Raw genomic sequence first — 25,492 nt, 5'->3', positions numbered from 1 at the left:
TAGTTGAGTTTCACTATGAACAATTGCTCCTTGATGGTTCTTGTTGAGTAATTTTGTTCAATAAGGGTCTGTCAATACAATTTGCTTTCAATTGTCAGTTTATACAATATCAAGAATAATGGGCTCACTCAGGTGCACTTGGAAATTGTAATAAAATATTAATTTGAGGGAAAAGAAAACTGTTAATCATCTGGTTTAGTATTCTACAATTACGTCTGAGTTTTTTGAGAAGCTCTCTGTAATAAATGTGAACATTACAGTGTATGTTAGACAAACCGTCATAGACAACCAGGCAGTAAAACACTGAAAAGGAGATGTCCTCTGTATAATGGTCGTGGTTTAACCCCAGTCAGCAGCTAAGTACCACCCAGCAGCTTGCTCACCTTTCCCCCCACCCTGGTGGGATTGGGGACAGAATCGGGAAAAAAACCTAAAACTCATGCGTTGAGATAAAGCCAGTTTAACAGCACAGCAAAGGAAGAGAAAATAATAATAATGATGAAAGAATACACAAAACAAGTGATGCACAATGCCACTGCTCACCACCTGCTGACTGATGCCCATCCCATCCCTGAGCAATGGTCGCTGCCCCCTGGCCAACTCCCCCCAGTTTCTGTACTGGGCATGATGTCCTATGGTCTGGAGCAGCCCTCTGGCCAGTGGGGGTCAGCTGTCCTGGCTGTGCCCCCTCCCAGCTTCTTGTGCACCCAGCAGAGCAGGGGAAGCTGAGAAGCCCTTGGCTGGTGTAAGCCCTGCTCAGCAAGAACTAAACCATCAGGGTGTTAGCAACATTCTTCTCATCCTAAATCCAAACCACAGCACTGTGCCAGCTCCTAGGAAGAAAATTAACTCTGTCCCAGCTGAAAACAGGACAATAATGTACTTTATGTGGAGGAGGAGACCTGTCATTACCCTGTCCAAGACAGCAGTGAGCAAACTGTCCTGTATCACTTCTAAGTTTCTGGAAAGTAAGTGCATCCTCATTTCTTGCATGTGATGGATTTTTTGAGGTTCACAGGGGTGGATTGTTTTATCAAGCCTGATTTCTTTGCTTCCATTTCCTAAAAGGTAAAAGAGCTGGATAATTAACCCTTGCAAAATAAGTGGTAGGAAATAACTGATGCTCATACTTCATTAAAAAAGTCACATCAAGATACTTCCACAGAAGCTTCAGAGAGGTGCTCTGTGAATGAAATAGGAGGCAATGATCCAGCTGCTGACCACATGGGGAGATCAGGGAATTCACAAGCAAATCACAGCACTGATGTACATAGAAAGGTGTGTATGGAAAGAATAATTTTGATGTTTTTTCTCCCTCTCCTGGTAGTGTAGTTTGAATGCTGAACAGTATGAAGGGGATCTGGGAGATTTGTTTAATGGGAACTTTTCCATAGTTTCTCATAGCCTGACACCCATCTCTAGTTGTTCTTGTCAACAGAAAAACTCAGGAAAGGGGTTTAGCTTGAAAGAAACAGTAGGAAAGATATTTGCTTTCCCTCCCTTCCTTTCCAACTCAGCAAGCTTAATAATCTGTCTGACACTCTTCAAAGACAGCAGCATACCATAAATTTTTCCATGTAACTTCTGCCAGGCAATATGGGTATGCATTTATGTAACTAACCCTTTTACGCAGGACTGAAATCAAGACTGCCAATACACAGCAAGAGTAGCTAAGAATTTCCCCCAAATGGAGTAAACAACACTGTACTTAGTTTGGAAGAGCTGAAACTTGAAGAAAGAGATGCAGCACTGGCAATTTAGTTTCTTGGTTTTTCACAACATGCGTATATATGTGCCTGTCTGTGAGTGTATGTGCAGTTATGAAGGAAGGGGTAAGCTTCCACAGCTCATGCCAGTGTAAGCGTGCTGAGGAGTGGAAACCGCTAAGTTTAATATATGCAAGGACATTTAATATATGCAACGATATCACTTGGAAAGAAGTACGTATTGCTTATGTGAATCCATCTGTCATTAGAGAGCTACATCAACTAAGTCATGTGAATTTGTACTGCCAACAGGTGGGATAACAAGAAACAGAGTAATTTGTGACATAAATGATAGCTAAATCAAAAGGAAGCTATTGTCTGAAAATGGGCTTGTTTTTGCAAAAATCTAGGATAGATATTTGGAGGCCTGCTGAAAGCTTTGCTGTATAGTAGTGCCAGACTTTTGATGCAGCTATCAACTAGAAGCACTATTACATTAGCATAGTTATGTCTAGGCTTAAAAAACCCCTACATGTGAGGCAATCCATTTACGCAGAAAGATGCACCACCCCATGGCAGCAGCATAAATTAATATTTAAGTTGGCTAAATAAGGACACCTTTTACATAAGTGAACCTCTGCACAGTGCAACAGCAGACACCAAATTACACAAAACTGAACATCAGCTCTCAGTGCAATGGTAAAAGAAATACTCTCCCCCCAACTATTGAGTGAAAAGTAGAAAGCGAAAAAAGGAAACCAACAGCTACATTGCCTGCCAAGCTGATGACCAGATACTTATTTATAGCAGGCTTTCCAGTTTAGTTCTGTGCTTCACTTAAAACTTCTGTGGGGAATTTTGTAGATAAAAGATGCAAAAGCATTTTGTCTTTAGTAAGGAATAAATTTTCTGACTATTTGGAAGTAAATCTGCCACTTAGCTTGAGTTAAAGGTTCTGGTAAATAAAAACCATCTCATTATCTTTGTTCCCAATGACCCTAATAGCAGAATAATGCAGGCATTTTAAGCCTTTCATGTAGTTAAATTCACTGAGATCTCACACATAAGCCATATGGGAAGCAATTAGGTTATAACTCAGCAAAGTTATTAAATGATAAGTACTTCTGTTAAGCTCATGAAAGCCGCAGTCCAACATGAGCCCAGCATCTCAGATAGGGGAGGTGGGGTCGCTGTGCTATGGGAGGCAGCAGCCGCGCGTGCCTCCCCCCAGTACCGGTGCACAAAGAGCAATCCAATCCCCTCACTTTTAACGAGCGAGGGTAAGCCTCGCAGGCAGCATCGAGACTGCAACGGGCAACTGATTTTGAGCTGATTTTGCCTGCCTATTGCGGTTCTAACAGCCAGGGGCTGCCACGATAACACAGATATCACTGCTTAAATACCTTCTTGGAGCGCTGTTGCCTGGGGTGTCTTTGTTCCTTGGTAAAGCAACACTCAGGAAAAAGGTCAGGTGTTTAGTGCTGTGGGTTTCGATACAAAGGAACAAAGGGTAGGTCCCTTCTCTGAACTAAAGTGATTAAGGATTCAAAGATGAACTTGTATTTTCCACTGAATCATGCACAGTAAACGATTCAGTTGAGTCTCTCACATCCCAGATCAGTTCCACCTTCAACAGTTTTTTGTTTTGTATTATTTTTGGCAAAAAAATGCAGTAAATGTGTGGCTTTTTTGCTCACATGTACAGCAAAGCTGGTTTTAGCAATTTAGAAAGTCATCATGAAATGGAAATAGCATTCTCTGGTCATCTCTGTAACGAAGAGAGGCAATTCAGAATGAAGATTGTGCTTAATGTAGATACAAATATGACAAAGTAAAAAAGGAAGAATTAAATAGCAACACTTAGTAAAAGACATTTGATAGCAAGAAATTATGAGCCAGTTTTATAAAATAAACCATATTTAAGAGTTACAATTTAAGTCCAAAAAATGTGATAAAAAGCTTTATAAGCATTCAGAAAACAACAGTCCTGAGGACCTTATTAAATAAACTTGTAGGTAGGTACATAGGTGAGAAGCCAGTTCACAAGTGCAGTTAAGCCATTCATAATCTAATAGAATCAGTGATACGCTATACGTAACACTATGTTCAAACCAGAGGATTTTATGGGGCCTGGAGTATTTCCTCTTCCACAGCTGTTTGGTTACAGATACCAATCTCATCGCGATGCTGACTGGCAAAATAGCCTAGGGGCTATTAAACACTCTAAAATATCCCAAGGAGAAAAAAAAATTGAAAGTATTTTACAAACTGTTGACAAAAGACACGCAAACAGTCATAAGAAAAGACATCAAAGTTGCTGAGAAGCTTCTATTCAAAGAAAGAAAGTAAACAAAGAAATAACAGCACTTAAAAAAAAAAGCAAGAATCATGTATTAATGAGGCCTATAATTATTGCAATAGATAAAACAGGGCACAGAGAAGTAGAACAGTTTCTTTTGTATAGCCAATCAATAACATTATGTGATTTTTCAATTCTCTCCCTACTTTTACCATAAGAGATTTTTCCTCTTTAAGAAAAACTGTAAGTAACATTACAAGTAAGATGTCCTGAAAGGATACAAGTGTGATGTTAGCCCATGTGCAGATTAATTTTACGTAGAAATATTTCGTTTGGAAAGGAACAGAACTGCACTTTGATTCAGTTTTAACTATAATTGATACGTATGATTAAGATACTTCTTCATTTATTAGCTTTGGTGGAAGATGGTTTTTAATAGCTCCAGAAGAAAATGGATAGCACACATAGGCTTTCTGGGAGAGGATGCCCCTGACCTGTCCTTCTTTCCTGTTTCAGCCCATTCCTGACAGCAGCCCATTCACCTGGCATGGTGTTCTCATTCTTGGCCTACATTCAACCTTATGCCAACCCTCCGGGGTCCCTCATGCCATCGTACAGCTGTGCCTCTGCTGGGGACCTCGCCAGAGGCAGTACAGAATACTGTGCTGGTAACACAGGCAATGGGGTTTTCTCACTCATTTTAAGAGAATTATAGTAGTTCAAACTGTGATAAAAGTTATTAAAAAAAGTTAAGGCAGCTTTCATGAGACACAAGTTGCAACTGTAGAAGCATACAAAGGTTTTAAACACCATATCAGTACATAATTAAATTTTGCTTTTCCAAACCTGTTTTGCTTTTATGTTTTAGAAAGGGAATGTGAATTTTTAGGAAGGAGTCACAGATCCACATAAAATCTGGGATTTTATAGAGGAATTTTTAAAGTTGCGTTTCCCCGGTGCACGTGGGCATGCTTCATGAAGTGCATGATTAGAGGATACCCGGCCTTCTCTTCCAATATTTAGATTGAACACTTAACTACATATCAGTTTCCCTCACAATTTCTTCTATACATTGATTCAGGAAAACTGGCTAGTTCCTGAAAAGTAATTTATCTTTTCCATTTCCTTTCAGTTTGGCTTTTTATTGGAAAGGACATCTAATCTCCCTGTCTGACCAATACCAAATTTTGTTTCCTTAAGATGTGTGGAGAGATGGGGCAAAGGTGAAGGGAAAAATCAATGTGGGGGAATAGGCTGGAATACCTACCAGAGGAAATGCTGGGGGGTAAAGATCCACCCCCTGACACTGGATGTGAGGCCAGGATGCTATTTAAAAATCCCGCCCTCAGGAATCTCGAAAGAGACTTCACCCCAATGGTCGGAAAGGATCCTTTCAAAGAGATAAAAATGATCATTAATCAAATGGCGTGTTCTTTGGCTGATAAAAAAGTTGACTTTTTAAAGAAAGAATAAGCAAATCTCTGCAAAGTTATCAGCGGTTTCACTGGAACAGATCTTATAAAAAGCAGTTAAAAGTCTATGTTTGCTTTTTAACCAAGTCATACAACACACAGCTTTAACCAGAAAGAGATTGTTTTCTGCATACTTTGCAAAAGGAGAGTTCCAGCCCTTCTAGGAGGAATGGAAAAATCTGATATTTTAAAGGTGAATTACACCTACTGGATATTCATAATGCATTCCAAATGACTCCACCGTAGAGGCATTTTACAGTTTTGTATACAAATCAAAGAGAGATCAGTAGAGGTGAAGCTATGCCAGCAAATCTGTTTTTTATACTAGTATTTTAAAGCCACCTGACAAAAGTCACATCAGGCAAGGGGAGAAGGGGAACCAGAATTTGCAGTTATATTACTGACTTCTGGGTCAGGGCAGCTACATCAGTCAGAGCTTCTATCACATCTCCCAACACCTGTCAATATACTGATGCAGGCAAAAGCCAGGAGTATAGGCACGGCCCCTTTCTGCTTTGCTCTCATGAGAACTTTTACACATTTTACACTTTCAGTAGAATAACCTTTTAGTTCTTCTCATTGCTTAAATGCACAGTTTTATTTCTGGAAACAGAGATCATCTCATCCACCGCTTTTAAAATAAGTACTTGTGACATATCTATTATAGCGATGATGAATAAGGGTTCTTTACCATTTGATCCACTGTTTCAGCTTTCAGCATATGCATAGAGATCTAGAGGCATTGTTTCAGCTAGCTCATGTTAGTGCTCAGTGAATGTCAGCATCAAAGATGGATCTGAAATGAGATCCATCACAAGCAAGCACATCTTGCTTAAAAGCACAGTCAAGATTCTCTCATCTTGCAATAAATCCAAATTGACAATCAGAATAATTTGTGTATTTCTGCAAGTACATCAAGTAAGCATCCACCCAAAAATTTAGGCAATGGCAAGTTTGTTTTCATCATCTTGCAGGTATTTCACAGTTGTTCTTTTAAGAGATAGAAAACATCTTAATATTTATATACAATGAGAAAAATCAATGGCCCTCTTAAAATTTATCCGACAGTTGAGATTTTTTTTTTAATTATTAAAAATGTAGTGAGGAAAGTTTAGCCTCAAAACACATATATGTATTTGCTGAACTTAAAGTAGCCTAAGAGAGCTTTGAATTTTTCTCTTGCATTTTCAAGCAAGAGTTCTACTGTTTCTCCTCAATACATTCCTCACTTGCTCTTTAAATTTGTTATTAGACCTGCTGCAGTATGTGGAAAAAGAATTAAATTAATTAGCATTCTGAGTGCAGTGTTTTTATATCTGATGGTTAAAGATAAGGCATAAAAATTTTCCCCCTGGCCATTCCAGAAAAGCCTAACTTTGGCAGTCTTGTCAAAGTGTTTCCAAACTCCATGGCTTTCATTTTAAAATACTTTCAGAAGTGATCACGGATAGAGAGTCCAGACTGTAATACACAGAAATTCAATTTTAAAATGGAAATTTGTTCCATAAACTCCAAGATGTTTGGTACTAAACAACATCTGAAAACATGAAGGCTCAATAATGAACATATGAAGACTTCCCAAATAAAACTTTCCTTCTCTGTTTCAAAATATGATTTATACTATCCATAAAGTACAACCACTGTGAGTCACATGCCATATGTACAGACCTACAGAAAAGCCAAACAGCTTGAGCTTCACCATTGACATTTTCCTACATTTAAATGGTGTTAAATGGCAAATAACTCAAGTTTCCTAGCAGTTTTACAAGAACCTTGTTATAGAAAGTAATGGAGAGAAAACCAAATTTATTTCACTTATTGTACATATTCAGAAATAAAAAACAAAAAACAAGGACCAGCAAATTTTGGAGCAATGCAATCTGTGAATACTAAGGAGAGAACTCGAGTGCTCAAATTATTGAGGCTTTATAAGCAGCAAATAACTAAAGGAATACATATGAATAATGTTTTTCTCTCGATGAAAAAGGTAAGATTCAGTTGTTTAAGTGTAAATGCTTTGTGTCATTTGAGACACTAGAAAATTTGAGACATTCGCATTTGAGTGGCAGACATGACAAGATCTGCCAGAGATTTGCACTCTTTGAGAGTGACAGCGAGAGGCAAAGCAGCAGTTGGGTATCTAAGGGTAGGCCTTCAATGCCATTTTAGGCAACTGAATCCCATCCAAACAGTCCACTGTCACCTTAAAAATGTCTCTGATTAAGCAGAATACAGAGTTACAATAACAAGACCTCATTTAGTCTCTTCTAGAAGTCCACAAACAGCTTCTGAAAAGGACAAGGTTGATAACATTCAGCCCTGACCAGCATCCAGCAACATAAAAATGCAGACAAAATACAGGCTGAAAGTTCATTCATGTTAAAAAATGCACGGTCCTAAATTAAATTAAAATCTAGCATATGCCCCAGAATGAACAAATGGGTGGTTTTGGTATTATCACCTGCGCAATGTGAATTGGGTTTGAGACTCTATTACATGACTCTATATGTGGAAGTTGACCATTGTTGCAGGTAGTTGGGAAAGAAAATGAATTCCCGTAAGTCCCATCAGTCGCCGCCAGAAGGACAGAGGTCTGATAAAGGCTCTGGGCATTTACAGTAACTTAGAAGCTTTACTCAAATCTTTACTTGTTTGCATAAACATTCATGACATATTTGAAAGAAAACCTGTAACAAAAAAATTGTGTTCAAGACAGAAGGGGAGAAAGCTCTCTGCTAACACACCAAAGAAGAAAGGAGGTGGGAGCATGCTATCAAAGAGCAAGAACCAGCTCACAAATATTTCTCAGAAATATTATAAACTTCTGTGTGGACATCAATGAAAAGAACTGCATTTCCTTCGATCCAAACATGTTTGGTTTTTTTTGGTTTTTTACTCACACAATGAAGATGTAGTCGTCTTTTTCCAAATTGGAATCATGCTTAGCTAAAGAAAAAGTCTACCAAAAATGTGCCTGCTGCTTTATACTCCAAACTGCAAAAGCAATATTAATTTTTTAGACGTGTATGCTAGCAATAGAAACCTTAATGCTTAACTTAAACAATCTCCTTAAAGCAACCACACTGGACACTTGCAAGATGCTAGGATATTATTTCTTTAGCTAACCGACTTCCTTGAGGAATGCCATTCTGTCAGTGCACATTACCCAGAGGCTGGTGCTCTACACCCCTTCTGTTGTTTTGTGCAAAAATTAAAATTAACACTCATCATTTTAGCAGTGGGTGGAATTACACTAACGGGAAGAGTTTTTAGTATAAGGTCTTACTGGTTGTAAATTGGGAAAAGAAGACATAAATATGAAGCTATGATTCCCGAATGCACTGAAATACAGCTGTTATTTAGCAGCTGACAGGCATGGTTTTATTAAGAAAAAAACCCAAGCTCTCCCCTTTCCCTAGTTATACGCTATGAACTTCACGTCACCTTAAGAAGGGGAACTACATTAGTTACAGATATTAGTTGGAAAAGTGCATCGAAACAGTAAAACTATATGGCAATGCTCTCTGAATAGCTGACGGTTCATGAAGTATCCACCATTTACTGAGGTCTGTGATACCAGTTTATAACTCAGCGTAAATTCTTCTGTTTCACAACGGTTACAGCTAAGTGCCTGGGCTCGGAGGCCGTGGGGGAGCGCTGAATCAATTAGCCTGCCTTCCTCCTTCATCTGTTGTTCCAGGGGGAATATCATCCCACAAATGGTCAAATTTGATTGGGAAATCATGGGTAATAGCATCCTAACCTGGCATGGTTTTAGTAGCATATTATCACACAGAGCAGAAGGGCAAGCATAGGCAGCTGGGTAAAGGAAATACTTAACGCTTAGTTCAGCTCTAGAGCACATGCATTAATTCACACACATTTATTAGCACTCGCATCGTGGCAGCATGGCCAGCCAGAAGGAGCAGCCATTTCTCCCCACAGCAAAGGCACATCCCACGGCCTAGGGCTAGCAGCAACGTAACTGTGCTGAGGAGTCCTAGATCTACAGAGGAGAGAAAGTTCTGCCCTGTGGATCGACAGAAGTTCTGGGCTGATGAACGAATGGATGGGTGAAGAGAAGGGCACCAAACACAGCCGGTGCAATATTGGTGGAACAGAATGGACTAGAGTGAAACAGATAACTTCTGTTGGAATGGAGGGTGGAGGGGCCCTTGTAAGCTATAGTAAAAAGCATTTAAAAAGAACTAACTTGCACTTTAAAACTCTCAGGGATTGAGCAAATGTAGAAACATTAACCTGACCTATTATTTTTGCTGCTGACGCTTCGCAGAAATGTCCAGCAGAAGACCCTCAGAATTCTTTGACAGAAACTGAAACAGTTTTATTCTGTTAGTGACAGTACAAACCCAGTCATATCTTCTGGCTTGAGTGCAGACATTCCCACCAGTTTTGCTCCCATATACAGTACAGCGCCAGCACAGCGCCGGCCATCCTCAGGGCCCTGCATCCCACCCTTTCCTCTTCGCCTGCTGCTGGCTTCTTTGCCCTTCTCCCATCAGCAGCACTTGAGCAGATGCCACAGCAGCCTCTGGCCCCACAGGACTCACAGGGATGGGATCTGAAGCTGCTAAATTGCACAGCTACAGGCAGGCAGGGCCATCAGCTTGTTCTGTTTGTTGTTCGTTTGTTGCCGTTTCTTATTTATTACATTTTAAACTGACCCAATGCTTTCTGCAGGTGGAGTTGACCATTTCAGGTGCTGTGTGGTTTTGGGTGTCTAACAACTTGAAATTGAAAAGGAGCTCTTTGGCTGCTTAATTTAATAAACTAGAAGGAGGTGTTCTAGAGAGGTCACAATTGCTGTCAGTTATTTCTTCTGACTGGTATCATCCTTTATTAGTACCATCAAAAGAAGACTTTAGTTTGTTATTCTTTTCCCATAGATTTTTTTTTTTTTAGAATTTGAAAAAAAAGAGAAAAATGCACAGTTAGTGTATTCAATGTAAAAACCCCACTGATACTAGTTTCTATACAGTCAGTTGTCTTGATGCTTTTTATACAGGGGTTGCAAAATACAGCTAAGAGAAATGTCTTCGGAACTCTGCAGATGAAGGCTTTGGGGAAGTGAGTCAAAGGGCTATAATGAGCTTTTGTGTTCAGTTTGGCAGGAAGCAACTGAATGACTTCAGGATGTTTTCACTCATAACTGCACTCTTGTGAAGGCAGGACTGTAATATTTAGTAATGAAATACTACAGAACAGAATGTAGAACGAGTTTTCCTGCTTCTGAATAGGGGAATTATCCAATGTGATCACTCAATGTCTGAGAGAAGGCTGCCTTCTGTTACAAGCACCTTCCATTCTAAAATAAAACCCATTTTTTATTGCTACTAGCGCTTCCTCAGGGAAACTAGAAGAAGGGTTACAGCATTGTTTCCAAAATTATTTCTAATATATCCATTATGGGAAGCACTGAAAACCAGTCAACTTTTCTTTCACATGATTTTATTGATTTATCTTTCCTAGACCACCAGGAATTGTACATTTCTTCATAATTTTTTATGGGGGAACATATAGAAGGTTTTCATGAGGAACAGCTTTATAAAACTTTGAAATTATGATGTCAGATTTTGTAGAGCATTCAAAAGGCTTGACTTGGAATGGAAGAAAAAAGATCAGAAACAGGGCTAAAATTCACCCCTGGTGAATTTGTTGGATCACATTTTCAGTACATTTAGAGAGCATGTATCTATACAACTAATTTTAACTATTTTGAATGCACTAATCTGGATATTTAGAATATGCATTTAAGAATTTATTTTAGAGCTTTTTGACACACAGAGGCAAAGGTGATAGAGTATAGAGCGGTATGCCTCAATTTTTACCCACGTATCTTATATATCTTAGGAAAATGTAATTTTTAAGATCACTGAGCAATACCTTGCAATACATATCATAAAATATTAGAGCACAACAAAAGTTAATAAAAGTGAGTGTGCTTACCCCTGTTGAATCATAGAATCACAGAGTGGTCAAGGTTGGAAGGGACCTCTGGAGGTTACCTGGTCCAACCAAGTCATGGGGAGATTTCCATTACCTTGCAAATAACATGGTGAAAACTTTTCAAAGCTAAATTCTGCTCTCAGGCTCCTAAGCTAGTAAAACCAAAACCTGTATGAAATGCATTTTGCTATGCAGAGGGAAATTTGTACTCTAATGCTCAGCAGCAAATTTTCAAAGTGTGGTCTAATTTTGTTTCCCTGGATTCCACCTGAGTAAATGACATCATCTTAGAGCACTCACAAATAATTCTGTCATTCCTGAATGCACTTTCAAGAACTTGTAAGTCTTTAACTGTGTTGTCTGAGCAACTTTTAAAGCAGCCTGAATTTTTAATCTCACTGTTGTAAAATATAGAGCTTGGAATCTTAACTCAAAGAAGAAAGTACTATTAGAATACTTAAATATCCTAAACATACAGACAATGTAAAACTGAACATCATCTTCATTTATCAGTCCATTTAGACTTTGACTAATTAAGTTAGGAATAGACACTTCCTGACACATCTCCAAGGGAACACGTACAATGGAAATGATATCATTTATGTTAGTAGATTTAGCAGGATGCAAAGGTGTATGAATAGAAGAAACAGGAAAACAACATATGAACTACTGTTGGAGGGATGCAGCTTAGGACTGATCACTGGCATATTTTTAACCAGTGAGACTGGAATTCCTTCTGAAGGAACTCATGTCAACATATAAACGAGCAAAAGATCTTTGCACCTCTTCTGTTCCACTTAAGGTCTAGAACTTAGATAATATGGGGAATTATTTGGCAGAACCTCTTCAAATAATGAATTTTCAAAGTTTCAAATACAAAGTAATGTCTAAACATTGAAGTTCAGAGGAATCTCTGTTGGGGAATAGTCACCCAACAAGGTCTCTATTACAAAACCTGGGTGCTCTTGCTAGTTCTTAACATTAGATATTAACTATAGCGAGGCATCACTTTTGTCATAGGATGTAGCATGGGTATATACCATCTCCCTCACATGTACCCATGGAAAGGAAAATTGTACGTCCTGTTTAGAAGGGAGCTACAATGAGCTTCAGCCGCATTCTCAGTCTGCGATGCAGCTGCCCACATACCTGGAATAATCCAGAGCTCCTTTGGTCTGCCTCTGAGTAACTACCTCACTTCACTGGGTTTCGTCATCTCACTCCAAAAGATGACGCAGATTTAACTTTAGTTCTGTCAGGATAGTGGCTTGAAGAAGAAGGATCAACGGGAACTTGACTGCAACAGCATGCATCGGACTGACCAGTTACTTTATTTTTTTGGGTGCTGTTACATGGCCACTGTTGGTGATTTCACCTAAGAATAAATGCTGCTGTGCATTTAAAACAAGAATTCAGCTCATCCCAAATTACAAGCATTACTCATGAAAACTAAATGGGTTTTCTGAGTATTTGTGAGCAAGTTGCTTACCTTCAATCAAAACACACTTTAGGAAAATCTCTCTAGAGATTGAACAAGCTGCACCATGTATTTCTCCCTAATAGTCTTAAAAATGGAATAACAGATGCTTAAAATTTGTCTTTTTGCTATATCTCAGAGAGATTGTTTGCACTTGAAAATTTTATTTTAGAGCAAAAGGTCGTTTTTTTCCCTGTTATTCTACATAAGAAAATTTCTCTCTCAGAAAGGGCTGAAGAGTAACATCCTACCGCACAACTTCCACAGCAGGACTGCCCTTTCTCAAAAGTCAGGTGCCATTATTCTCAATAGGACTGAAATTGTATCTTGCCTACAGTTAGGTGATTATTCTGAGAAGTGCAGCAGTCTTCCAAAGTATTCAATAACCCCAGATTCACAAAGTGCTCTTAAAGAGAGCCATTAGATCACTGGAGACAATAGGATGTAGCAGCCTCTTCTGAGAAAATGCTGTAACCAAAATGGCTGTGGTGCAGATGTGCCCTAAGAGCAATAGGAAATAACATGCATATAGAGGACAACTCTAAGAAATTCATGGAGATTGCACCTTTGTTGACGAATCAAGATTTCAGTTACAAACACAATGGCAAAACTTACTAGAAATTTCTAAAGAGCTGTTTTGAAAAGCTTCGGATCAGATATACTTATTAGAAAAAGTAGAAGAGAAGTGAACACTAGAAATACATGTGTCTAAGAAGGAAAAATGTATATGGAGATATGCGTGCTTTGTAGAAAATAAAAGGGCAAGCAAAAGGGAGGACAGAAGGACTGATGAAAGAACTTAACACAGAGATTTGGAAGAGATTCAGATATATACCTACCTGCTTTGTATTGGCCTAGCTGTGACAAACAACTATATACTCAACTTAATCGATCTGTATGTTCTGGCTGGCTTGTAACTTGCTTTTTTCTTAAAAAAAGAGCTTCAATGATTTCAGTATTAATGCAGAGAAATACAAAATAAACATACTCTATGATGTTTAGAAAAAATAAAGATTGGAAAGCCTACAATAGTTTTTAGCATTATATTAGTCTAGGACTGTGCCATGATTTTGAAGGGCCTGATCTGAGCTTTTTAGTATTCAGCAGCAAACCCGCATTTAAAGTATAATGACTTACTGTAAAGATTTTTTAAACCCTTGTTTATTAGTCCTATATAGTACTGAAATAGGAATGGGAATTTCCATCAAAAAACAGACTTAAGCTTTAACTGGCCATCTACAGTGAAGTACACTGACGTACTTCACTGAGCTTGAGTCTGTACCTAGAATGTGTACTATGAAACGTTTGAGGCAACTTTAATGTTAACCCTTGTTCCCCTTCTGCCTCCGCCAGTGGGCTAAGGGAGACTTAGTGTTGCCTCCGTTTGATCTAGTGTGGGGACAGAGGCACTGCCATGACGCAAGCACTGCTGGAGTTGCCATGGCCCCGTGGAAATGTTATACAAACCCAGAGGTTGGTCTCTTTCAGTATCCAAGCAATATTTTTGGGAAGAGAAGGGAAGCTTTCCAGCACCCAGGCTCAACAAAATAATCTGAAAAAGGGTTTCTGTGTCTGAAAAGAAGTTCTGTTTTCTTCCCCGGTGACAATAAGTTATAATAATAAAAGAGGACTTGTTTTCTACAAATGCTGCTTCGCTTATTTTCACTGTGAGGTTTTTGCATGATAACACAATGAATAGTTCAGGTGTCTACATTATTTATGTCCATGCTTTGGTGGGTTTACTTTTCAGTTTGATTTTAACTCTGAATTTCCTTAATTTTATTGGTGTGGGAATAATAAAGCATCCACATGTTTTGGCCTCGTTTCTGAGTAGTAAACCACTATAACCTAGTTCTTGGTGAAAATATTTTAAAAGGCCTGCTTTTCTATATCAAGTCCCCTTATTTCTGCTCCAGACTTAAATTTACAGGATCTATCTGGAAACATGAAGAAGACAAACACTTGGTAGGCAAAGCTGCTGTTCAGGTCTCCAACCCTGAAGAGTGTAACCTTGAGATCCTCATGAAAGACACCACCTTCCTATGAACCTGAAGTGCTGGAGTTCTCTTATTTCTTGATGGGCCGATGGGAATAAATCCAGACTTAGGAATATTTACATGGAATGAGACTATTTTAGAAAATCCCAATTATAGTGAGTTTTGGCTTTACTTAGGACTTCTCTGGGAAAAAAAGCAAATGCTGAAAAAACGCTTACAATTCCTAAGGAGGAACTGATGGAAGTTACAGAATATTTGGGTAGAGTATTAACATCTAATTTAATTTCCCTTGCTGCTTCTAGACAAACAGGCAATTTGGAGGAAAAAAAATGAGGGAATAGCTTGAAAAGAGTTCTACAAACACTATAGCCATTTATTTTGTAATGTGTTAAATGTCAATGCACACTGAAGTTCTGGTTGCTGAGAAGACCGGCGTGACAACATTAATATGATTAAGGCTTTTAACAGCAATAACAACTGTTGTGTTGAATCATCTTTGTAGTCTTAATGGAATAGTAATTGGAAATACTGTGGTTCTGTTATGGGATAAAACAATCTCTGTGTGTTTAAGCTGTCTATTAAATAAGTATTTTTTCAGTCAGTGCTTAAATTGAAAATAGCTTTAGCACAATGCTAAACAAGAACTCTGAAATCTCTATTATTTATAGTTATGTATGATACCCAGAATACTGTTCCAAGCACTGTGTGCTGCACATTTGGATTTCATGATCATGCATGGATTATCAAATTAGCTGGAAACAAAATACTTTACAATTCTAGTTTTCATTCATGATAGGGAAAAAAAAAAGCCTGCAATATTGGCCAAACTCTTTGTGATTAATTTTGTACACATCATGATTTTGGGGAATGAGTAGCCCATTAATAATTGGAAATATGAATTTCATTTCAGTCATCTTTTGATCACCCAGTTTTCATGATTTTGGAAGGAAAGATCCTGAGTAAAATCTGAGCATTCCTATGATATGGAATTCTTCATCCTTTAGGACAGGAACCTCTCATGTGAAATGTTGATGGGGTCTTATAAATGGGATTGTTAAGAAGTTTCAGGGGCTTTTAAATTTTCAGATGTTCTTTTTCACGGTATTTCCATAAAAAGAGAGATTATAGGTTTTAATTTTGTACTTCACGTTTAAAAATTGCAGTGAGTTTAAATTTAATGAGTGAAATAGCTTTTCATGGGTGACATCTGAAGATGAATGTATTCATGCAGCCTGCTGTAAATTCTGCAGTTCTGCAATTAAAGCTCTAATCATGTACTCTTTTAGCCTTGCTAGCTGATAACAGTATGAACAAGGAGTAGGAAATAGATGCTCTCCGCTTTTAGACAGCAATTAGTATCATTGAAAAAGACTCACTGTTTTCAGTTAAGAAAAACGCTCGGAGCTGAAGTTCCAGAAAGTCAATTGACAAAACGTGATTTTTTGTTAAAAAAATGTAGAGTATAAATTGAGGGTGAGGATCCCTCTCACTATTCACATTCATACCATTCACAATTCACATTTCACTAATATCAAGCAAATTAAGTACAAAAGTTTGATTTTCTTCTTGGTTGCAAACACCAAGTGACTCGCTCAAATAAGTGATGCCAAGATGATAATTATCGTGACCTCAGATGAACTCTCTGATTAGAAAAGTATTATATACTGGCTTACATGTACAAATCTATACGCTAGATAAAAAACCCTCTATGTCTAGGCTCAGTGTAGGTGTCCCAGCCTACACCTGATAACCCATACTAGAAGCCAGGTTGTAGGCAGCTTCTGCAGCTATCTGATGGGCTTTGGCATATGCACAGGCATTCTGCTTCATTTTTTTTGGAAAATGCTACTGACCAAAGAGAATTAGCTGTGCTTGCTAATTATCTCTTTGTGGATAACAGTGTATTCACAGCATTTTCTCTCAAGCTCAAAGACCACTTGATGTTAAGGGTGAAGGCCACAAGGTAAAACCTCTCTCATCTGATCTTCCGTGTGCTAGTTTTGGCAACAATGATTCTGGCAAGATGAATATTGGGCAATCAGTGTTTAAACAGGCCATGAAGTCACATTTTTCAATGCTTACTACGGCATTCATTGAAAATTGAATGTAAATTGCCAATCTTATCTAAAATAGCAAAATAGTGTTTGTATGCTGAAGATTCAACTACAGCTGAGAGGAAAAAAATAAGACAAAGGAAAGAGCGGAGATTCATTTCCAAAAGTGGTTAAGTTATTATCAGTCTAGGGAGAAATTAACAAGTTTCTGTTGTTTCAGTAAGAAAGGAAATCAATTCTGTGAATTCTGCAAACTACACTACAGTAGTTTGTTTCAGATTTCTACGATTATGAAAATTCTGTACTATGCTTCTCTAAATGAAATATTGAAGTGAAGTCATTGTCAGCTAAACTTATTTACATTCAAATTTTATTCAGTAGAAATTACCTTGTTAAAGTTTAGTAGAAAAATGACAATATTTACCAATTGATGTAGTCATGAATCTATTCTGGAATGTCAGACTGAATACATTTGCCTCTTAAAATGTGTTTACAGGATTGTCATTAGTGTTTTGTGCTTATATTAAGAACATACTTAAAACTGAATACTCTGTAAACTCACACCATCTAATTATGGGGTTTTAAAAAAATATTTTTTTTCCACATTGCTTCTCTCTCTCAGTTGTGTCCCCCTTAACATTTTTATCATCTACTCCTGATTCATAAGCAGTGCCAAGGCTGTGTTTGTCTGTGAAGAACTGTAAGATTTAAGAAGCGGTATTTTTTGCGAACTGTATTTCCAACCAAAACTTCAAGAGTCTGGAATGGATCCCAGACAGTTTGCATCTAAATTATTTATTCATCTGGAACCTGAACTATGTATGTATTAAGAATCAGAAAGATAATTACAGTCTGTGAAATGGATAGAGCAAGACTCACAAGTAGAGAGGAAGTAAAGAAAGGAATTTGGAGGTTAGGAATATACAAAGAACATAGTGATGGGCTGAGTGAATAGATTCTGAATAAACAGCTTAGAGATGAAAACTCTATTAAAACGATGGCATTATTTTGTGTGGATGTTGAGGATAGTGCTAGAAGAATGCTAGAAGCAGAAATAATTTATTGGCTTTGGCTGGAGCTGCAATGCTGAGTGAGATCAGGAAGCAAAATGCGTGGGTGTGTTCGCTGCAAACCTCTGTGATTAAAGTTCTCACTTGCTCTCCAGAGCAGAACCCAGAAACACATGGCACTTTTCAACAGACTATAACTCAAACAAGTCTGAACAGATTTTCATTGCATAATATGACTGTTCCGCTTCCAAATTTCAAAGATTTCTCACTAATCACTGCAAATGGTTACTTTCAGCAGCTTTTATTTCTGTACACTGGAAAATTGATCTGTACGTGGGAAGCATGTCCCAACTGGCAACATTCTATACAAGTGCTTTGACTCCTGTGTGAGGAGGATGTGTCTGGTTTGAGATAAAAAGAAACTCTTCCTTACTCAGAGAAACCTATCTGTAGTTTGCTAAAACAAATTGGTATTACCTCCTTCTCAAGAATTTCCTTTCTTTTTTCTTCTGTTCTCTTTCTGTCCCATCCAAAGCATTCCAATTATAGTTACTTATAGCAATCCTTGCACTAGAAAGAAGATGGTGTTGGAAATAACCAAAGGTTTCTTTTCCTCACATCCAAATCTCATGTTTCCATAAAATACAATATCAGATCATTTATATGAGAAAATTACCAATCCATATTTTAATTCTTCTTCTTCATATGAATCTGCTGCTAAAGATATCTCAAGCTTGTTGTTTTCCATTAGAAATTTAGATATGAGCCTTTAAGCTGTATTAAAGACCACAATACAACCTCTTGAGGCAGAGGTTTATACCATAAAGCATGTGTAACAGCTGGACAACCACTGCCATAACCAGCTGAACTAGCAGTTCCCTAGGTCTGATGGTCTCTCTATTTTGGGGTGACAGGAGACTGATAACAAAGCTCTTTCTTACTCTAGTTCAGGTAAATCTAAAGACCATAACTTGTCCTTATGTATTAGCCTGTATTGCACTGCTGGCATTTCCCCTTCAACTAATTACCCATGTTGGTCTTGCATGTTCTGTTTCATCACAAATTTGGCAAAGTGAACTGATAGGCCTAAGCAACATAGAATAAGAAAAACTTATATTTCATTCCTTATTCACATACTTGCAAACAAACGTAAAATTTAAAGAGATGTGAGCTGGAGAAGGGGTACAGCTTTTCTGGAACAGTTTTAATGACTCAAACATTCATCAGTCAATGTTCAAGCATAAAAGCTGATCTATTTAACTTTGCATATGAGGGTATGTTTACACAATGCATTCTCTTGTTTCTTCTGTGAAGGCTTTAACTCAGACAGCTGGTAACTAGAACCTGGCAGCATAACGCGGTTGAAAGTGCTAACACCAATACTATTGGCCCATAAAGATTGTCTGTATATCCCATACAAGAAAGTACAGACAACTGTGCTCTATTTTTGGTAGTGACACAGACATTTATGTCAGTTTTAAAAAGCTATTTAAAGACCTCAAAAGCAGCGTGGCCAGCAGGTCGAGGCAGGTGATTCACTCATCTAAGTTTGAGTTTACTTAAGCCAGTGAGAATGGGAGCTGTTTCTCTTAAAAAAAGTAACAATGGGGACCTGACAGTCACCATGATTATGTCTCCCATCTGTCATCTTGTCACCTCAAGGAGCAGCTGTGTTCCTTGGTATCAGGCATGGATCTAGACCCAACACCCACCATGGGACAGAAACACTGAATTGTCTCTATTATTTTGGTATCTAGTCTAGATTTCTCCCCTAAAAGTGCAGTCTTAGCATAATAATGCAAAAGATCATGAAGCAACATGATGGTAAAACCTAGTGTGATAAGGCTTCTACCGTAAGCAAGATACGCCCGTTGGCTTATTATCAAGAACCAACAGTAATCCATGAAAATACAGATATATATTCCCCTAACTTGTGACAGTCTTTCTGGTACATGGTCTTATCATACATCACTGCAGCCTATGGTAGTTTTTATTGCTAGTCTTTCATTCTTCAGGTGACTGGTAGTACCAGAACTACAACTGGAAACTAAGAGGCTAATGGCAGCACAAAAGAAAGAAAGGTAGTATGAAAATATAGCCTGAGGCAATGAGACATCAGTCCTGACTACGTTACGTTATGATCCATACAAGCTTGTATTCCAAATTGTAGTCTGTGATTTAACCCTTTTAGCTTGGCATTTTCCTCAAGTTTCCCCAGGCTAGAGTATCATAATTGGGTGGATTAGGTGTAGTTAAGGACTTTCATTTCCTACTTTCATACGATATAATCACTCTTGTGATTTGAAGTTTGGCAGATATGTGCTATATATACTAGACATTTCTCCACAAGAATGTGGTTAAAGCTTTAATTCTTAGGCTGCTCTATGTCAGGAAACTGACCATCTGTGTTTCTATATCATGGCCAAATTCAATAAAATTAATTTGTCTCGGCGGTGAAGAAAACAGAAATTCTTTTAAATTTTATTTGTTTTTTTATTATTGCTGTCTGTACTAACTCAGTTGCCTTATCTTCCACACTTCATAGCCAACATGTCCCAAATGAACAACTACTACATTTCTTTTGTCTATACAATGATTCATTGCTTTGCTATTTTCTAATCTGGTCAATATTCTCTCCGATCTTACTGCTTAGTCTGTTTATTCTCTCCTGGCAATTCAAACACAATACCCTTTAATTTTCTGAGATTCTTACCATTTGTACCTCTTTTTACATGGTTTGCAATCTCATACTCAATAGCTCCATTACGGAACTTTCTAAGAAAGCTATATTTGTGAGATATTTATATCATCATTCAATCGGCTGAATTTGCAAAATCAAAGTTATTAAGACAGAAGGGGTTTTCCAGGTTCATTTTAATCATCTATTGCAATGAATATAGGTGTATGATTTTTTGAAGTGTTTTGGCTTTTCTGGTTTTCTAAGCAACCAGACACAGTAAGACCTGAATTAAGTAATGTCCACTGGCATTTAAGTAAGCTGCACCTCCCCAAAATTGCAATGTGCCTCTTCTGGTACTGTGGAGGTATTTCACAAGCAAAATACTGGGCAGTACGGGTGGATGGATATGCCTGCATATGACAGTCCCTGAAGCATAAAAAAAAAATCCTGGCTATAGTCTGTATATGAAATTAACTGAAAAGCTGAAACAGAACACACAAACAACTTTTGCAGGTGGTAATGACTGTTTGATTTCCAGTTCATTCCTTTACTGCTGATCTGCATATGTTTTTGTAATAACCAGAAAGACAGTTATAAGAGCTGTGAGTACCCAGACTTAGACCTGTTTCAATTTTACTTGATCAAGTTTACCACAACACAATGTATTAAAAAGGAAAGAGGACTCATTCAGAGTAACTTCATTTCTTAGAACCAGAAAAAATAATTAAAACATTTGCAATAACTTAGAAGATGACAGTGTGGTAAGTAACAACCCGCACGCATTTCTCAAGAGCAAATACCATGCCAGCCTAATTTCTGCCTGTGACAAATAGGTCTCACAGACAGAAGAGTTACACTAATGTTATATACACATATCCCAGATGGGTCACAGCCAAGATGGTGCACTATGCTGTCCTGTTCTGATGTAACTACTGCACAGTCAGGGTAATAACATCTGGGAAACTGTCCTCAGGGGTTCACTGTCAGCCTGGAAAGACACAAATAGTATGGTCCAGGGCTTTTGCTACTGTTCTGTTTTCTCCTTAATTACTGGGATGCTGGAACTGAGAGTGTGTTTCTAAATCTGAGAAAGACACCAAAGTGGAAAGAGCTCTTGGAAATTAAGTTCAAAAGGCAAAACAACTTGGCATGCTAGGGAAAGGTATGAGAGAACATAGAACAAAATTTTGTGAAGGCAAAGCAGATCAATGGAGAAGGTGGTAAACCACCACGGAAATACATCCTGGAGGAAAGACTAGATTAGACAGCCAGCTGTTTCACAGAGGAGGTTCTATGGGTAATAATAAATCAAAATAAAAACCAACAATGGTTCCTATTGAAAACCACGCATATTTAAAGATGAGTAACAGTTTACATTTAAAGTAATTCTTTCCTGCTTACTAGAGAAAGGTCAGGCTGAGCATCCACTGTATGCACTTTTGAAAGCCATACTTAAAAAAAAGATACGAATTGACTGGATGGAGTCCAAAGAAAAGCATTAAGAATGACCAAAGGTCTAGCAAACATGAAGACCTGACAGAACCTGGGTGATTTACCAAAGACAGTAAAAACATTATAACTGTCTACAGATGTAAAATATTGCTGCAGAGAAGAAAGACGCAAACTGTTCCACCACAGACAGGAAAAAGTTAATGGCCTTAAGGTGCAATAAAAAAAATTTCAATTTAACACTGGGAAGGCTAGGCATGAGGATAGTTAAACACTCAACAGATTGCGCAGGGAAGATGTGGAATCTTCAACAGGAGAGGTTTCTGAGAATAGGATAGGTAACCAGCTATCCAGACTAGTTTAAATATAATTGATTCTGCCTTGGGGCAGGAAGATGGACAAGATGACCTCTCAGTGCCCTTCACAGCCCTATGCTACGTGTTCTGTGAATTACAGGAGAATGATTTATTGTTGAAAAACAGTACAAAGTTAAGCATTCATTTAATGTGCCTTTTAAAAGGACACAACCCTGCTTCAATTTTGAGAGTACTGTAATATCTAACAATTAGGTTGAAGCTTACCAAATAATGCTTCTGATGTAATCTGACTTTGCTAGGCTCTAAAATACAGCAAAACCTCTCTTAGCGACCATTATCAATTATTCCCAAACTCAGCATGTCTTGGTATTAATTTCAGTGACAGCACCTCAGTCCTCAGCAAAGATTTTGCAACAACAACATTGCAACAAGACTTTAGCAAAACATGTATAAAGAATAAGAAATGTTACGGTTATGAAAATAAATCAACCAAACACGGCTTGTGAATCAGGATTATTGACTGCTTTATATACACTCTTTAACCCCCCCACTCCGTTACCTGCCAATTGCAGTTGCAATTGCCATTTATAATTGTTCTCCTCCTTGCTCATATGGTTTTCCTACACAGGCAACGGATCAGCCATGTTGTTGCAGCAAACCTGTCAGCACAGTGTAATCTTGTCTCCCTCTGTTATTCATTCAGTCTTCTGGTTGCAGTTGTTAAAAAAAGCCCCAACCCTTCATATATCACCTACATGCTGTAACTGTCTTGCCCTTTAACTTATTGTACGATATTCTTCTCTATTTTAACAGTGGAGGAAGAAATTGCATGCTTTACTCAGAAGATACATGGAAATGCAATTGCTTGCAGTTAATAATTATGCTAGTTATGTAAATTGATGACCACGCTTTTCCTTAAAACGAACAAACAAACAAAAAAATCTGGCCATTTCTTATCTACAAGACTTTATCTTTTTATGGCTGTTGGTAACAATTATTTTTGTCACCTATTTTTCTACTAGAATCACATCTCACATCAAAGCATCTAAATATCTTTGAAAATCAGGTCCTACATGTCTGAATACAGACATCTGAAGGCAAAGGATCCTGTGAAATCCTGTTTCTCAGGTGTCATGTATAAAAGCAGAATTACAAAAGTTTAGTTATCTTAGATACTGTATCATGGTCAGATTAAGCTGCTGCTAACAAGATGTTAGCTGTTTGACCGTTTGACAATATGCTTTTCCTTCACTGCTTCCTGTGAAGAATGTTACAACAGGGTTGACAGCTATAATGTATAGCTTGCTAGTTGCAAAACAGAAAAGCAGAACACAGAAATGTGACTGACTTGAATGTCAGGGAACCATAATGGCCCTTTAATTTTTGCAAAAAAAAAAAATCTCAGACTGCAATGAATGAAAGAAAAATTAAATTTTTCCAGAGGTTTAAAAGCTAATTTCTTTTAAATATGTGTCATTCAGGAGAATCAAGTACTGTGTATTCTTAATTTTCAGCAGCATCTTTCAACAAATGGAATGCATGGTAGTTTGTATGTGTTATATGAGATATCCACACACATGCATGCATGTGTAAAAATAACTGAGTTCTAACAACATTAATTACGTCCTTCGAATACCAATTCATGGAGGGTAACCTATTTTGCAAGAAAGCGACAGATACTTAGTTTTGCCAGTGTTACAGCAGTCATGTCCACAGCTTTAACTTTCTATATTTGGTTGATATTTTAGTAAATTGATGTTGCAAATCTGGCTAACAGTGCAGGTGGTGGTTATAGTTTTTACATTAATTTGCTGGCCACAACAACACTGAATTCAGTAATGTGTTGCGATATTTATCTATGAAACATGATACAAAGGAAAATAAAGGCAGTGAGCCAAATTTAAATGTACAGCTCCACTTACTGAGCACAACTGAAATTCCGCTGTTTTGTGTATTGTTATGTGCACAGCTACAATACACTTCATCAGACAAATTCAGCTTTACACCTAATGCCATGCAAAGCCCACTGGCTAATACGACACCCATACAGTCTTCACCACCATGCTGTGTCACAGTGGATTGTCCGTAAGCAGAACAGAAGATCTGCAGGGTTGAATAACTTCTTCTTACCCTGCTGTCTATCTGTGTTGCATAAGGCAGGTATAAGTGCCTGCCAGTGCAAGGGGTGGGTTCAAGGGGTGGGCACCAACAAATACATCTGTGCCTAGAGATGCCAGTGATGTCTTCAGTGATGTACTGCGATTACTGACAGAAGTAAATGTCAAGATTTGAAATTGGTTACACTCTAGGTTATGAACACAACTATAATGGTGACATGGAAATTATTAACATCATATGTTTTCTGTTGGCCCTAAAGGTTTTACTTTTCAGAAATCAATGATAAATACTGTAATGTAAGTCACGTTTTTTTGGTGTATAGTCATAATCATATTTTGTAAGCCATTGTGGTGTAGCCCACTTCAAATAGTCACAACTTAACTCTTAAAAAGGTCAACATTTAACTTTGCACAATCACATTTCTTGGGAGTAAAATTTCGCCATCCATGACCAAGGTAAGGGTGTTACAAACACTGCCAGAAAATTTCCTCACTCCTTTTGCATAACAGCCAAGTATACAATGCCGTGTATAATAAACACATATACTGCAAAATATGTCACCTTCCAAAATGAATTCTGAACTCCATTTAATAGTCTCAACCTCTTAACAGGTTGGAGAAAAGGGCACCATTAGATTCATTACACTAAGGGCTCAGAGGCCTAGAACACAATGTCTTGGCTGAAAAAAAAAATTATTGTTATCTCCTGCATATTTGATAAATGAAAAATGGGTCAGATATGAAGAGCTACATACTGCATATTGTAGTGAAAGAGGATCATGCTGCTGCTTTGCTTTCCTCATGGACTGACCTCAGGACTCTTCTTGTATTGTATTATACACAATAATTTAAAGAGAAACTCAATGATTAAAGCTTTGAATTTAATCTGCCAGATGACTGACTAAAGATTTCAGAACCGCGATAGAATTCACAATTTGAAACTCACT

At 37.8% G+C, this 25,492-nt stretch overlaps 1 protein-coding gene across 1 annotated transcript in view; it reads right to left on the bottom strand.

Annotated features, from left to right (window-relative positions):
- Positions 1-25,492, bottom strand: part of LOC104128079 (ephrin type-A receptor 6) — a gene marked incomplete at its 3' end in the record, with an annotated part of 411,239 nt that overhangs the window by 21,578 nt on the left and 364,169 nt on the right. Inside the window, exon 12 of the mRNA XM_035896284.1 lies at positions 5,273-5,395. Coding sequence (XP_035752177.1) covers positions 5,273-5,395 — 123 coding nt within the window. The remainder of the gene's footprint in view (positions 1-5,272; positions 5,396-25,492) is intronic.

Source organism: Egretta garzetta, unplaced genomic scaffold (assembly GCF_000687185.1).
Source record: "Egretta garzetta isolate BGI_Z169 unplaced genomic scaffold, ASM68718v1 scaffold446, whole genome shotgun sequence".
In the NCBI taxonomy this organism is placed as follows: domain Eukaryota; kingdom Metazoa; phylum Chordata; class Aves; order Pelecaniformes; family Ardeidae; genus Egretta; species Egretta garzetta.
The sequence above is the reverse complement of the archived record's forward strand: the minus strand, read 5'-3'. Positions and strand labels throughout refer to the sequence as shown.